Genomic DNA, 15878 nt, shown 5'->3' on the forward strand with positions numbered 1-15878 from the left:
TTGCGTCAGTGCGTAAGATGTCGACGCAAAGGCGTCATTCAGAGGTAGCAGGAACGCCGCCGGCATCACCTTTGCGGCCTAAGCGTGCGTAGGCTCAATATTTGGGCTTAAGTGCCGGATTAGGGTGTTTGTGGGGCCCAAGGCAAGAAGTGTCCCACAGGTCAACGCAAATACTTTCAGTACTTCGTGCGGTTGGCAATGTAGGTTTGGTTTCGTACGAAAACGTGAAAGACGAACGCAATCTGGACGTTATCTTTAAGTTGCGCGCGCTTTGTACGACTACGTCATATATCCATTATGTGTACATCACCTAAATCGGCGAAATAAACATTCGGCGGAAAAAGTTAAAAAACGCCGTTTTAAATTTCGTGATTCGGTTCTAGGATGCCGTATATTTAAAAGTATTCTAAATTATTCTCATTTTTGAATAAAAACGTTAAAAAACGACAAAAAGGTTGCTTTGGATGAGCGTTGCCCCATGAATGCATCGATTCAGGATCTTTTAGGAGAAAGCTCTGCGCCAAATGCGTCCCGAACGTGAAATAGAACGTAGGTTATTTTCGGAAACGCTCGGACTGTTTCGCCCGATTTAGCTTGCGTTCGGTCTCCGCGATCGTTCTTCGGTTATTTTCGGGTCGTCACCGCGGCGTAAACAGCGCCTTGTGCTCCAGGAAAAAAGAAGCCTATTTTGAGAGTGGCATCGTGGTTTCGCGAGTCTAAAGTGGAGATGCGTAAAAAATAGACGTTGCAGCGTGAAAAGTCTAGCCGGGTTTTAGTTGGTGCTGCCAGTTTGTGTTGATTCCATATAGTTGCGACGAGAAAACTGACGACTTGTTGATGTCACTTGCTAACAGGATATTGCAGTTTCAAGCGTTTCCTTAATAGCCGCAATGCTGGATTTATTCTATCAGCACCGATTGCCAGCAATCGATTGCTTGTTTGTGACGTCACAATACGGCCGTTGTTTCGTCAATTGAAATGCCAATTAGTTCCCGTTGGTGACGCACGTGTCAAGAATATAACCTTGCCCGTGGATTTAACTATTTTCGCCGCAATTGTGGTTATTGTCGCGTGGCGTACGCATGCACTGTGATGTCACAACGGACTTTGTTACGTACAGCATTGGTTGCAATTCAATGGATGTCAACAGTTTTTAGCAAAGGAGAATTAGCTCAAAATTGTACGTTTTGGATTAGTTAGTTCGAGCGCCGAGTAAGTATGTTGAAAACAAGTATTCAGGAAATTTTTGGGAAAGTTTCAAACCAGATATTGCACCAAAATTTACACCAAAAATATGTTGAAACAAGAGCCTGTTGTGGTATGAAAAACTATGGCTGTTTAATGCGCGTTTTTTTTTGTATTTTGAAGCTTTTGTAGGACAGAATGGCAAGTGCGTTTGCACATTAAGTTCGCTCTAACATCTTGCAAAAAGCATCGAAATCGGGCAAAATTGAGCCCAATTGGGAAATCAATTCACTCAACTTACCTCAAGAGAATCAAGGTAAGCTCTATTTTTGTTCTGATTCATTTTGTGTAAAACCCGAAGGCTGTAAACCAGTGTTTTTTCAGTTGTTTTCAATGTATAAGAGCTATGTGGGCAACCTAAGGTGTGTAATTCAAAGCCGCACATAAACAGAAAAAGTTACATAAAAAAAAACAGTAAAAGCTGTAATATTACATAAAAAAGTGAAAATAGGGCTTTCTGTTTGAGTATAAATTTTCATTTGTTCTACCGGTAAAAGCGTTGATGTTTTTACTGCAGTTTGTTAAAAGCTGTAAGAAATACGATTAAAAATCATTGCTGTAAATAGTGAAACAAGCAAATTTTAAATGTCTTGATAATATGGCGACTGACAGTTACGTAAAGCCCGTAGGAGCAGCCATTTTTCTTCCGGGGTCTTGTATGTGTACCCAGCATTTCCACACAACAACATTTCACGTTTGTCATCATTTTCATTTACATCGTTTACATTTCTTCATGCTAAAATTCGGCTTGGGAGAACGCAAAGCTTTTCCAATGCAACAGAATTGATTTTTGAATATTCACATATATATAGTGCAAAATGCTGTCAACAATTTTGCTGCATTGGCTTATTTTCACGGACTCTCTCGGAAAGCATATTTGCTTTGTAAATTGTTCTTTAGATAAAGGTAAAAATAATCTGCCTGCGCTACTGGTAATGTTAAATTAAAAAAATATTTACATTTAAACATCCTTGGAGGCCATTTTTTTTTTGATCCATGGTACCAAAAAATGTATATTGTTGCGCCAAAACTTTAGAACGAGGGACAAATTGGCGGGAATTTTTCACGCGCACTCCATTTAAAATAATTGCATTTTGTGTTCATTTTTGTTTTTTTGTCATTTCATTAACACGTCATCGTTTGCTCACCCCAGTGCCAAAAGACTCCCCCGCATCCAATCCTGCAATGACCATGGATTGCACAGTTGTGGAATGCCCCTCTGAAATCACCCAGTTCTTTGGTTTTGGTCCCTCGACAAATACATTTCCAACAGCAGTATCACCTGACGACCCTGATCTGTTCGGCACGCAACTCGGATCGTCGCTGAACGACACTGATAGCGTTGACAAGCTGCTAGAAAGCATAACCTCCGAACCGTCTGTCAGTTTTTCCTGTTATTCAGATGCATGTCTCCATGATCCGGTAGATTGTTCCCCAGTGGTTTCTACCTACCAGTGCCTGGATTCGACCTTTGCCATGAACCAACAGTGCAGTCCTGTCATGGCGCCGCCGATCTACGAACAAGCATACAACCAGAATGTCACCTGGCTCCACGACCAACAAGCGCCCCCTTGCGATAGCTCTAGTTGTTCCCCAGCCACCAGTGTGGGTCACCCGGCCGTGGATGCTGCCCAGGACGATCTACAAGGACTTTATCAATCCGAGCCCGATATTCAAACCAGCGAAAACTCTGGCTTTCAGGAATACGCGCCCCCATTGGGGCAGCAGCAATCATTTGGACCGGGATTCCATTCACTCGCCAGGGAGTTGTACGACGAAAACGACCTAAGCACGGCCAACTGCTACGCTTACAGCACGCAGCCCCAGGGCACTTTCACAACTGCCCCGATTCCAGATGGAATTCAGTGTTTCAAACCCACGCATGTTGGATATCAAGAAACTGTCCCTACAGGTAACAGTTTTTTATTTATTATTTATTCTTTTGCGACAAATGTCGAAAAATTTACTCAATACAATCCAATGTTATTTTTGTAAGGGTGTCATTATGGGAAAATATATTTTCTGGATTAAAATCTTTTGACTTTCGTGTAAGACAAATATAATTCGATATAAAGCATTTGCAGTTGTCAAAGGTCTTATTTTTGCAAATCGCCCTGTTTGAGTTCTTGTGTGAATGTTTTAACTGCACACATGGCTAACTGCAGTGAGTCACTTTTTATAGAATTAAAACCGATTATCCGCAATATGTTAATGCGAAATCCATCAGCTTTCCACTGCACTATTTAGCCTGGGTTGGCCGCTACGCCGCTATTTATGGAAATAATGATTCATATGCAAATGCAGCCTTGACATGATTCACGCATCATATTTCGCAGGTTTTTGACAACAGTAACATTCAATGGTGATAATTGCACCGAATTACTACAAAGCAATAAGCCCGTAAATAAATCATTCCCTAAGTATAAACAAATTTTCGTTCCTGCGAAGGCGATTACCAGATGATGAACACGGCCACAAGGAGGCGTTGCGGCTTTGCTCAGAACCGCGGAGTTTTTAACCGCCAGATGTCGCAAGATACCCCGTCCCCCGAAAACTTCTCCCTGCAGCCACAGCAGCTGTCGTTCTCCGATCCGTCGATCCCCGAGTCCTTGCGGCCAGACGTTGGATATCAGCCACAATCCCGCTGTGTATATTCCACTTCAATAAATGCGTCGTCCGCTCAAATCTTCCCATCCTGCTCCGTTCCGGTGACCAATCACAACCGAGCGGAGACTTACTGTCACCAAGCGCCGTACACACCGAGACTGCATCAACCGCCTCTGCCCTCCCAGCCCGGTTTTTCTTCCATCAGCTCCGCTCCATTCTTCAAGCAAAAGCCGCCCAGCTACGTACAGGTCGGTGCGGTTTGACCTTTTTTTGATGTTCGTTTTTTTTCTTTTTTTGATATGACCACATCGGGATTTGAACCCAGGATATCCTGGCTACGAATGCCGATCAGGTTTTCTTCTTGTATATGGGTCGGGATCTGAGGTTTTTGCATGTTTTGGAGAAAATTATAAAAGTATGCGCACCTATTGGCAATTACCAACCACGGCCCCAAATAAACAAAAAAAAACATTTCCAATTTGTTAATTGAAGATTTATTTAAGAACTACCATACAAATGGCAACGATATTACTAATTTTTAACGAAAAACATGGAATGGCTTCACAGTGCGGCAACAAACTAAGCTACATACGTTCAAAAAAAATGTTTACGATCGAAAAACAACCAACCGGGTCCACTTGACGGACCAGCCGGGCAACGTATGAAGTCAGTAGTGTCGCTATTGTCAAAACCCGATAGCCCGGGGCTAACCGGCGAACGCGCGATGGTTAACAGCCATTTTGAGACTCGTCGGTGGCAAATTGAGATGCCGATCTGGGACCAAACGCATTCAGATACAAATAGAAACCGCTGGAGATTGGCACTTTTTTGCTTCGGGTTTGGGAATTCGTTCGATGTATTTTATGGGAGAATTACGCAGATATATTTGCTTGAGGTTATTATGGAGATCACGTATGAAACTGTGAGCCTTCTTTGCCTAACGACGTTCCACGCCCTTTTTTCTCCCCTGCTCGTAATAGCGCAGTTAGTTGAACTGTTCGTGCGGAAGTGAGGGCAGATAACAAAAGACATGACTGAACTGTGGACAGTTAATACCAGGATTGGAAAATGTCGAGCAGAGCAGAGCAGTTTCTGTATAAAGGCGTATATATTTTTCAGCAGTGTTCTTTGCGCGTAATAATTTTTTTGTCTGTATTTTCGTGTTTTCCTTTAAAGCCATAGCGTAGAGTCGTTATATAGTCGACCTGTAGTGTGAAAAGTACCCAAAACTGGTTAGTGAGCGAAACATGCTGATATTGCGGACGAACAGTGACCCTTGCTGCGTCTTTATCTCAACGAAAAATCCCTCAACCAAAGCAGCACCATGAGTAGGCTGGACTTGTCGTTGCAACTTGGCAACCGGGGGCCAGGGGGCTTACTGGGTGCATCCCCTCCGCCACATGATATGCTCGCGTCATTCAGGGAAGCCCAAGACCTCACTCGTTTGTCAGAAGAATCCCTGCTGGACGGTCAGTGCCTGGACCCTGATCAACGCTCCTCGTCATCCTCTTCCCTTATCGGATTTGACGATGGTGACGTCACTGACATACACGAGGTGCTGTTGGGAAGAGGACTGATCGCTCATCCGATGCGTGAGAAAATGAGCTTGTATGAGCAGCCGACGGGGCGGAAGAGTCCAATCACAATCCACTCTCTCACTACCTCAGGCGGACTCAAAATCACCGGGAATCTACCGCACTCTAACGTCCACGCGCGCAAATGGCACCGCAACGTCCAAGACGTCAGCCTCGCAGCGGTCTTCTCACCGAATACGTCACACTGGCACAGCCCGGAAGTGACGACATCGGGTCAACATATCAAGCCGTCCCCAGAAATGTTGTCAGGGTCAAGTGGGTTTGGTCTTCTCGATGACGACCGGGACCTTGGGTGTTTCCCAAGACCCGGGACCCCTCCTTCTTCACCCATCGGCCTTGTGGGGCTGCGCATACCCGACTCACGCCTCAGTGACGACGCGTTTGGCTTTATTAATGACGTCAGAATGAAGCAGAGGACGCAGCAGCAGCACCAGGAGTGGTCCGAAAACTCAAGACGAAGATATTTGTCATTTGACCCTGTATTTAGCACCCCGTTTGACAACCCCAGGCCGAGGGAAAGCAAGGACCACGAATTTTCCTCAAACGACGGGGGGTGTCATAACTTTTTGGGCGAACAAGTGAAGTTCCCGAACAATGGACGGTCGATGGACTCCATACAATCTGACTGCAAGATCAATCTACTCAACGGCGATCTTGAGCATTCCCTTTTATCTACCTCATCAGCTATGCAATTCAACGACAACGCTTCAAGATTGGGAGCACTGCAATCGACCGCCTCGTTGTTTACGAATCCACTTCAGCAACAGCATATGCAGGAAGCTGCTAATAGTAAACGAAGGAGAGTGTCTCTACCTGTAGGCCAGACTGTTCAAATTAGCCACCATGGCTATCACCAGCCTCCAATGCACATATTGAATCCCAACGAGAGCAACGAAATTGACGTGAAAATAGAGTATTTTTCACCTGACGATGTCAGACTTCGGCGCGTAAAATTTCCTCCTCACCATAACACGTCTATCCATCAGGTATATGTCGATTCGTCCTTACATTCGGCCAGAAAGGTGTTATTTTATTCGGATAAAAATCACGCTTTGTTTCACGTCAGTGCCCAAAAAAATCGAATCATCGCAAGGAATTGATCTTAACGCTCTAAGGCAATGACCTTCTATCTTAAATGTCAAACAAACAAAATGCTTGTTGTGTACGACGTCACTGCAACCAGGGAATTCACGCAATCTCGTACAGTGGAATAACGTGTAGAAGGGGGCATTGACGCGGAAGGGAATTGGTACCAAGCCGCGCCGTGAGACGAAGACGAGAAGGAAGGTTTCTGGCGCAGATATCTGTACCATGAACGGCCGAAGCGAGCGATTTGCCGCGGGGCATTAATGGCGACTCCACGGCAGAACGATCATTTTGCACACAAGCGGTATATAATCACAGGGCCGCGACGCTTTGTCCTGGCACTTGACAATATCTTACCTGTTTGTCGAATTGCCACAAACAACTCATTCCCGACGACTCGGTTTGCTAAATAGCGATGTTAATCCAATCTCGTGTTTTGGTGGTTGGTGTTACCGCACATCCATCAACGTGTTGTAAACAAACACTTGCCGATGACGCGGTATTTGTGTGGGAGAGGCAAATATTTTTTGGGGGGGGGGTAAGATAAGATAACCTCACGAGATGTGAGAGCGAGACAGGGCGACCGCCATTTTATGTCACTCGTCACCACAGCGTCACGCTGAATCATATCATTATAACCGTCACCATCCACGGCACCGACGCAACGAATTCGACACTGCGTTGAAACTGCACATGAAGTGCTTCATTTTTCGTTTTGAAACGTGACAAGGGTTGAATTTTCGGCCTGAAAGAACTTGCACGTTTTGGTGCCACTTATGCCGTAAATTCACAACGTGATTTCGTAACATCGACGACCTGTCATAAAAAAAATACAAATAGGTTTTAACATGTAACTGAGGATAGAATGTTTTTCCTGCCGAAAGTACAAAATAAAACGGTTTTGTAACTAAAATTTCGGTTATTTTGCAGGTGCACCCGAAAACAAGCCCGGTCACCACTATGATCGGCCCTGTCACCTCCCATGCCCCAACCCACCCCTCTGTGTCCCCAATAGGTCAGGGTTCCTACGGTGGGTTTGGTGAAGGGACGTGTGCAGTATGCGGGGATAAGGCAAGATGGCAACATTACGGTGTACTGGCCTGCGAGGGATGCAAGGGATTCTTCAAGGTAAGGTTTTGTGAATTGATCGCTGTTGTGTTCGAGGGTTGTAATTAACTGTAGCAAGCACGATGGCATGCAGTCTGTGTATATTGGGATGGGGAATTTTGACGTTTATTTCTGTCTTTTGTGTTCAGCGTTCGGTGCAAAAGGACGCCAAGTACGTGTGCTTGGGAAATAAGAACTGCCCGATTGACAAGAAGACACGAACCCATTGTCCCTACTGCCGTTACCAGAAGTGCATTTCGGTTGGAATGATCAAGAACGGTAAGGTGTTGTGCAAAAAATGCCATTTGTTTTCAATGGAATGTTACATGATGCGAAATTTCGAGGGCTGAAAACGTTTTCAATCCCGCTTAAAACGACCTATATCATGCCAATAGTACATGGTTGCACGTTTTTTAGTTCTTGTCACATTTATATACGCACGTGCGTAACATTAACGTTTGGGATTTAAAACGCTCTTTATCAGGAAAATCATTGCCTTTGTAACCAGTTTGAAATGACAGGCTGTAATCAGCAAGCCCAGGCCTGTCCAATGATTGTAATCACCCGTGATGTGGCGTGGAACGCCCTTCCGATGGCCCGACAACTTCCCAATGCGCAAAGTAACTGTATCCCCTACACCCCTTCTTTTGCTCGCCAACTGACAGAGTTGAAAAACTGCAACCGAATCTCTCATTTGTATGTTTAGGAGTCCCAAATTGCGTGTTGTTAAACGACCGAACAATTTTTTGTAAATATTGTCGCGTATTTGAAACGCGACACCTTCTCCAAGACACGCTGTATTCATTCACGCATTCGAAACGACTTTCTCCTAGGATTTCGGACGCTATATAGTACAGGAATAGAAGCGTCAAAGATATTTCGGTCGAGTTCAGCGAGCAGTGAGTCATCCGGCAATATGGATATATCTTTCGCTACGCTCTAGTGCACCCGGTCTTATCATTGAGGAGAAAATCGGTCATGCTGAAAAAACTTTGTTGTGACCCCGAAAAATCGCACAATAAAGTCTATTTATCCCCCAAAACCGCAAGCCCGTAACATCGGCAAAGCCGTAGTCGTTTGGGAGGAGGAGGAAAATAACTCAGATGTTGAAAGTTGGACGTTGGGAATTTCACTGAATGGTTTAAAAAGTGATATACGCAAAGTCGATCAAAAATATAGACTGGTGCAATTTACCACGGGGTACCCTGGCGCTATTTTGCGACACAAAGTGTGATTTGCTAAAGTGTTTAAATTAATGCAATCCTATTTCAAAAAACGCTTTAACCGCCGTGTTACAATGTTCACAAAGTTCATCTCCAAATTACTCCAGCATAACACGTCAAAGGGTAAAAACTTGACCGCTGCTCTATACAGCATAGCACGAAGTCCATTGCATGCATAGCGCAGATAGCAATCAACCGGTAACGGAAAACCTGACCGACAGGTTTTGCGTCCAGTCCCGCTCTCTTAAATGTGAGAAAACCCGTTGAGCGGTTAATAACCGCAGTTACAGACGACGGGAGCCACAATAAACACGTCCCGACCACCGCCAGGGGCAGAAAGGTGCACGTGAACTGCTGTAATATAACCGCACTGGCCGGTCTGGGTTTTTGCACACGTTCACGCAAAATTATGACGTGGCTTTTGGTGTCGTTGATACTTGACCAAACGCGCGGGTTCAAACGGGTTCGTGGCCATGGGTTCTCACAGAGCGAGCTCGGCGCTTGTTTATTTAATTCTCTGATTGAACGCCGTATTAGCGGATTAACCTCTGACCCAGTCGGGCGATGGAACGAATGCGAAGGACCACGCCTTGTTCAACATATGGGAGTGATGATATTTTAATAGCGCGTTGGTCGTGAGGTTTACATGCAATGTGTAGCACTTCATAAAAAGGTTTTGACCGAACAAGTGATAAGAATATAATGGCAAGTTTGACTTTATCCGATTATGAAATTGCAGCATTACAATTTCATGTCTTCGCTTTACTCAAAACAAGTTTATATCCAACTTGATGCCGCAAAGACAAAAAAATTATTAGAATGTTCTCATGACAACGCACGTTAACAATGTGTTAGATTAAAACTAGTTAGCAATCCGGTCAATGGAAACAAGATGTTGGTGCAATATTTTGCCGGGTTCGCGTTTGAAATTGGGCGGCATTACCGTTGTTGAATACTCTGTATCTCTTTAAAGGATTCAATAAGAAGATCTTCCTCTGTCACAAACTTAAACTGACTTATTTGCTTTGCAGTTGTGAGAATCGACCGACCTCGAAAACCGTCGAAGATGAAATCGTCGAACAAACCAATGGCGACTCAAAATAAACCAGTATCCACCATCCAACCACTGCCCAGCACCAACAACCAACTGACCAGCGCCTCCACCAATCACATCGTTAACATCGCCCACGTGACTACGCACACGCGTATCCATGGCGACCAGCAGCAGGCGTCGACAAGTTGCCAGGATTTTCCGACCTTCGACCTCACTGGGCATCAGAGTAACAGCAATTCCTCTATGCAAACATTTTTCCAGTAGATGAGGGGAAGCGTGCCACGAAAATAGACTTCTATTTATGGCGTTTCGCGACAGTCGAACTGCTGTAATTCGCATTCGCGACGTCGCGGCTTTGTGACCAAACAATAGGAGGAAGCTATCACCGGCGCTCGCCGTGCGGAGAAACGACCACCGTCCACTGGGCGGCGCCCGCCAATCTTGCCTTTTTAAAGACAGTTTCTTTTCCTCTTGATTTTTCGCCCACTCACGGAGGCGTATGTTGCGTGCATGCTACGAAGTACGCTTGTCCACTTGAGTTTGTACGTGAACAGAATACTGGAGCCAAAACATTCCAAAAAACTCTGACAACACTTCACACTTTTTATTGACGCCTTTTATGGACGCGATGATAGAGACTGTGCGATTCTTAAGATCAGCCTTTGAATGTTCACACACCCAAGCACCGACCAAGCATGCAGTCTTCACTTCTACAGTGTGTCCGTGTTATATCTTATGTTATCAGTATCCCGCCTTTCAGTTTGCGTATTTTCGCACAGGCCTTTATTTCTTTGCCTATTTTTATATGTTCGCATTATTACTATTATTCTATTTTTGTTGCCGCCTGCACAGTTTATCAGAAAGAAAAGAGTATTATACCCATTTGCGTGGGAATTCTAAAATGCGAGAAATATATTTTTGCCAAAATGCCGCCGTCGTTTTGTTTCCAGTTGCATCGCCGGTTTTTTCCGCTTTCCGTAACTTTCCTCCTTTCCAAACCAAACTTGTTTACGTAGAATCATCTTTACTTTTCTATCCCGCTTTCAATCAGATAATGCCCCATACGTCATGCCTCACTGCCTACCGTATCACGTGCGCGTGCAGTCAACAAATAAAACCGCCGATGCATGGATGGAGAAACTGTGTCGATATTTGTTGTATTTAGATCCTTATGTTTATGTAATCAACTTAAACACTGCATATAGGTTACCGCCCAGCAATACCCTGCCCTAGTTAAACTCGTCTGTCAGCTGTTTTACAGAAAAGAGTTGAGCGAATGGGAAAAAAATAGCGCAGTCGTAGCTGTAACTGATAACGTAATAAACTCACAGCACAGGTATTCTAAATATATGAAGCATTTCTATGTAAAGTTAGCTTAATTGGAAGTCTTGTTTTTACATGCATAACAGAAGCAGAAACTGAATATGCCTGGTTTAGGCAAAACGCACTGTCTGTACTTCATATTGCCTACGTTACGGTGCACGATTAACAGTGTACCAGGGTACGAACTGGTTCTGCCATTCCCAGTTCAGGGTATATTACTATTTAAAAATTAATAAATATGCTGGCATCGCAGTAACGTTTAATGCAATCGCATGATTGGTAGGATCGCCCCACTGCGCAGGTCCTTACTTAGCGACCACAGCTATCGTATCGAGATCATTAGGTTCATGAATAATGATCTCGATACGATATATATGGTTTATGAATAAATGGTGCTTATATAGTACAGCATTTTCACGTGAAATCTTAACAGTTTTGTTTTGGGGTGTTTACGTATAGATTTACAGCAGAACGCTCGAGTCATTGGGATGTTATGGGGATTATTTCGCTGTCAAGCCGATTTCTCGACCCTACAAACAAATCCACACAAGTGTCGAGATCCCGAACAAACAGAAGATTAACAAACAATAGATGCAGTGATAAGCGCGCATGTAAATCGTCATGCAAAAGGTTTTTGTTTCGTTACCTCTGTTATGACCATAAAAACCACTTTCAGGCCCTCGCACATGTTCATGGCAACACCGATTTCCAAACTTACATTTTCCCTGCTGGAAAAACTTGCGGAAAACCATTGTGTTCACTACAAGCTTTATGTGCAATTAAGTGGAAAAGTAGAAGCAGCTGTTGCAGTATTTGACAAATGTACTTGATGTACAAGACAAACAGAAACCAAACCATCAACTGACTTCAATGGAGACAAAACTGATGAAATTACAACTTTAACGGAAAATTAAGTTGTTTGCGAAACAGGACTGAAAAAAGCGCCGCTTTAATTAGGAACCAAAAACAACTTTGAAAATCTACCGGTTAAATTGGTAAAAATGCAAAACCACGCCAGGAATTGTCACTGATTTATTTGACCAAACTATTTTTTTACTTGGTAACAAAGGAAAATGTAGATTTTGCTAAACTATAGAACGTCATAATCGAACCGTAAATTGACGTCAGTTGTTGCCCACGGGTTGTGGACATGAGTCACGCAGTTCCGCCAAGAAAATTCTTTTCACCTTTATTTTAACAACCAACTTTTTAATTCAAATGATTAAACTTAAGCACTGAAAAATTCACAGTGAAAAAAAAGGTATAACATAAACGGAAAATTGCACGCGAAAAATTTCAACAAACGTACGACAATGACGTCATCGGCACATCTCTTTGGGTGGCGGCCTCATGGGTATTTCCCCTGCAGTGAATCTCTCGCTTTCAAACTGTTTTAGCTCTTCAGCGCTTAATAGCGAGCGGTCCGTGTAGCGGGTATCATCCGCTTGGGGCGCTGCGGAGACGGGTGGCGGGTTTTTAAAGATGTTCGCCACGGCGCCACCTTGCGGAGAAGCTTCAGAAGATGGTTTGGTACTTGGTTCAGTTTTTGCTTGAAGTGCCGTCGTAGGAGAAGCAACGTTAGCTGCTGAAGGCTGTTGTGTTGTTTCCTGTTTATCCTGGGATTGTGTGGAAAGTCCCGAAGACTCATTTTTGTTTTTAAAATCTGAAAAAGGGCAACTTAAGTGTGAACAGTGGCAGCTTGCATATAAAATAAGTGGGACTGCTGCTCAATAAATTTTTAGCCTTTGTAAAATATAATATTGCTTGTGCAACTTTAAATAAATCAATTAATGAATATATTAAATATTATCAACAATAAGTGGAAATAGGGGGTGCTGCAGTTTAACAGTGACTGTGCACAAGCCTGAGACCCCGGATTACAAAGATTTTTTTCCAAGACAGGTCACATTACAAAGGCCTTTTAAGTGATACTTGCATTTGCCAATCCCACAAAGAGCTCATGGTCACTTACCTACTCCTGTTCCATACATGGAAAAAATCGACAAACAGGAAGATGGATTTGATTCAACTGAATTGTGCAGATCTGACAAAATCGATTGTTTGATATCATCCATCATAATAAACAAGTCATCCTTTCTCCTTAGGATTAAAAAATATTAAAATGTAAACGTACAGAGCACATTAGGAATACAACATTTATACTCTTTTCTTACTTGTTGTACATCGAGTCAACCTGCTGAATCAAATTTTTGTAAGTTTGATCTCCGTGAAGTAAATACAAAACTCTCAATTCTTCTGGCTGAATATCTGGAAGGCCTAACAAAGACATGAACATTGCAATTTCATGAAGATTCATAACATCACTCAGTTGCATTCAAATGACAAAAAATTTGGACAAAAAACTGAAATAATGGGAATGACATACTAAGCTATTTTCGACCACGCAAAATTGCATTTTTGAGAAATACCAACTGCTATTAGTTCATATCATTAAGGCTTTGGTAGGGTAGGTTGCGTAATTACCTTCAACACACTTCTTTGACTTCGGATGAAAATAGCATGAATATGGCCACATTTTGGATTCAACCCATGTTTTCATGTCATCCTGTATGGCCTTAACAATTGCATCATCTTCAGTCTGACCAGACCCAGAAGCAAAGTTGTTATCTGTGGGTTCATTGGCCAATGCACCAAATCTATTGCCCTGGTTTTTATTCCAGTGAAATCTGCAAAGAGTAAGCGACCCAAATGAACAAACAGAGACGCCAGAATGTAAATGTCAAGGTTGCCTGGCAAGTTGTTCACTTGCATACAGTGTATTGACCATAATATACCAACTCCAACTGCTGAGTTTCCATCAATCAGTCGGCAGAGCATTGGGCCTTGTTAGGCTACGGTTGCGAGTTTAAATATCACAAGACGACTGTTTAGTACCTATCTTGATTTCCTTGTTGTCTTTGCTGTTGGTTGTTGTTTCTTGCAAAGGGACTGGCATAGTCATCTACACACACATATATGACAGGCATAAAACATTTGACACTTCAAATTGTAAAATTTGTTGTACTTTGCTTTTTTTCTTGAGTATGTCTTTGTTGGGGTCTACTCCTCCCATAATCATTTTGCCCTCTTTCTGTTGCAAAATTGTACTTTATGATAAATGTGGCTAATTGTTGGATAAACACATACTGGTGCAAACTCTTCAGCATAACAATTAAAATATTTTAACCTTTAGAGCAGCTCATTAAAGAATAAAGCTAACTTGTTATGTCATTATTATGTTTGTGAAAGTATAAATAAACCATAGCTAACATTTTGATATTTACTTAATTTTAATTTGACAAATGTTAAACTTAAATTTATTTATACTTTTACAAACATAATAATGACATAACAAAACTTAAATTTATTGCCGAGCTTACCTTGGTATTGGTAGTCATTTCTGTAGTTTTGATTCCTGCCAAAACCTGATTGTTGTTCACCTTCAAATCAAGATGCATCACAAAAAAATAAACTTGACAAATGACCCAATGTTACCTCTGTTGTGACCAGAAAAACCACCTTCAGGCCCTCGATCATGTTCATTGCGACATCGATTTCCAAACTTACAGTTTCCCTGCTGGAAAAACTTGCAGATAACCATTGTGTTCACTACAAGCTTTATGTGCACTAAATGGAAAAGTAAAACAGCAGTTTGAGTATTTGACACATGTACAAGACAAATAGAAACCAAACTAACATATTTCAATTCAGGCAAAAACTGATGAAATTGTAACTTTATGTAAGATTTTAACATGTCATGATGTGCAGTGCTTAATCATAACAATGTGATGCCGTCTTCAATTCACATGAAAGAATTCTTTCCAAATATTTAACTAAACTCCTCTATACAATTTCAACTTGGGCTCCAGCTTCGGTCAAAGCAGTCTTAATTTTCTCGGATTCTTCTTTTGAGACATCCTCTTTGAGCACACAAGGTAAGCTTTCCACCAGCTTTTTTGACTGTACAAGGTTGAGTTCAGGCAGTATTACTTTAACAGCCTTGATAACCTTAATTTTGCTGGAGTCCGCGTAACTGATTAGCTTGATCGAGAACTCAGACTGTTCCACAACACTTTCCTTTTCCTCCTCAGCTTGCTCAGCAGCCGTTGTCTGTGGTCCTACTGCAAAACCAGCTGCCATAACTGGTGCATCCTTTATTCCAAGGGACGATTTGAGAAGTTCGTTAAGATCAGTGACTTCGCGTAGTGTGAGGTTGGAAATTTGATCCACAAGATTAACAATCTTGGGGTCATATTGTTTCGGCTCATCGTCTAATTGTGCTGGCGGAATTTCAGCAACAGCCTCTTGTGCTTGTAAATATTTCGACGAAGCTAATATGGTGCGTCGAAATTGCACTGCAGGTGGTTTTGGTAAACATAGTTTTGCACAACGCAATACGAACCTACTAGCGTGGGACATCACTAACGATTTTCAACCTACAACAATAAGCAACACATTACATCCACTGCCCATGTTTATGATGATACCAAGGGTCCACGAAAACTTATTTTGCACAAAATCATAACAGTACAAATTCTGCACAAAACAAAACTATTTTTAAACTAGAGTCCAAGGGGATGGCCATGCGTGTTTTTGCAATAGCGGACGTTATTTCTACGAATCGTTGTGTATACGATG

At 42.7% G+C, this 15878-nt stretch overlaps 3 protein-coding genes across 5 annotated transcripts; 1 reads left to right on the forward strand and 2 right to left on the reverse strand.

Annotated features, from left to right (window-relative positions):
* Window positions 1-1365: 1365 nt before the first annotated feature.
* On the forward strand, window positions 1366-10990 carry LOC145913753 (uncharacterized). Of its 3 annotated transcripts, none has more exons than XM_083001505.1 (6): window positions 1366-1501; window positions 2399-3157; window positions 3694-4100; window positions 7464-7661; window positions 7790-7919; window positions 9895-10990. In XM_083001505.1, the coding sequence occupies exons 2-6, from the start codon at window positions 2431-2433 to the stop codon at window positions 10179-10181; spliced, it is 1749 nt and encodes a 582-aa protein (XP_082857631.1). In that variant the 5' UTR covers window positions 1366-1501; window positions 2399-2430; the 3' UTR covers window positions 10182-10990. The 3 variants fall into 3 exon arrangements, with proteins under 3 accessions (XP_082857631.1, XP_082857632.1, XP_082857630.1); XM_083001506.1 differs by having other exon boundaries at window positions 1367-1501; window positions 2648-3157; XM_083001504.1 differs by lacking the exons at window positions 1366-1501; window positions 2399-3157; window positions 3694-4100 and adding an exon at window positions 5177-6433.
* Window positions 10991-12275: 1285 nt separating this feature from the next.
* Window positions 12276-14994, reverse strand: LOC145913411 (nucleoporin NUP42-like). Its single transcript, XM_083001060.1, has 8 exons — window positions 14736-14994; window positions 14621-14680; window positions 14266-14331; window positions 14136-14202; window positions 13725-13927; window positions 13415-13517; window positions 13213-13340; window positions 12276-12903 (listed from the first exon to the last, which is right to left on the reverse strand). The coding sequence occupies exons 1-8, from the start codon at window positions 14992-14994 to the stop codon at window positions 12560-12562; spliced, it is 1230 nt and encodes a 409-aa protein (XP_082857186.1). The 3' UTR covers window positions 12276-12559.
* LOC145913412 (large ribosomal subunit protein bL12-like) lies at window positions 14868-15672 on the reverse strand. Its single transcript, XM_083001061.1, has one exon. It carries the CDS (start codon window positions 15657-15659, stop codon window positions 15084-15086), a length of 576 nt encoding a protein of 191 aa, XP_082857187.1. The 5' UTR covers window positions 15660-15672; the 3' UTR covers window positions 14868-15083.
* Between the last annotated feature and the right edge of the window lie 206 nt (window positions 15673-15878).

Source organism: Ascidia mentula, chromosome 9, assembly GCF_947561715.1.
Source record: "Ascidia mentula chromosome 9, kaAscMent1.1, whole genome shotgun sequence".
Classification (NCBI taxonomy): Eukaryota; Metazoa; Chordata; class Ascidiacea; order Phlebobranchia; family Ascidiidae; genus Ascidia; species Ascidia mentula.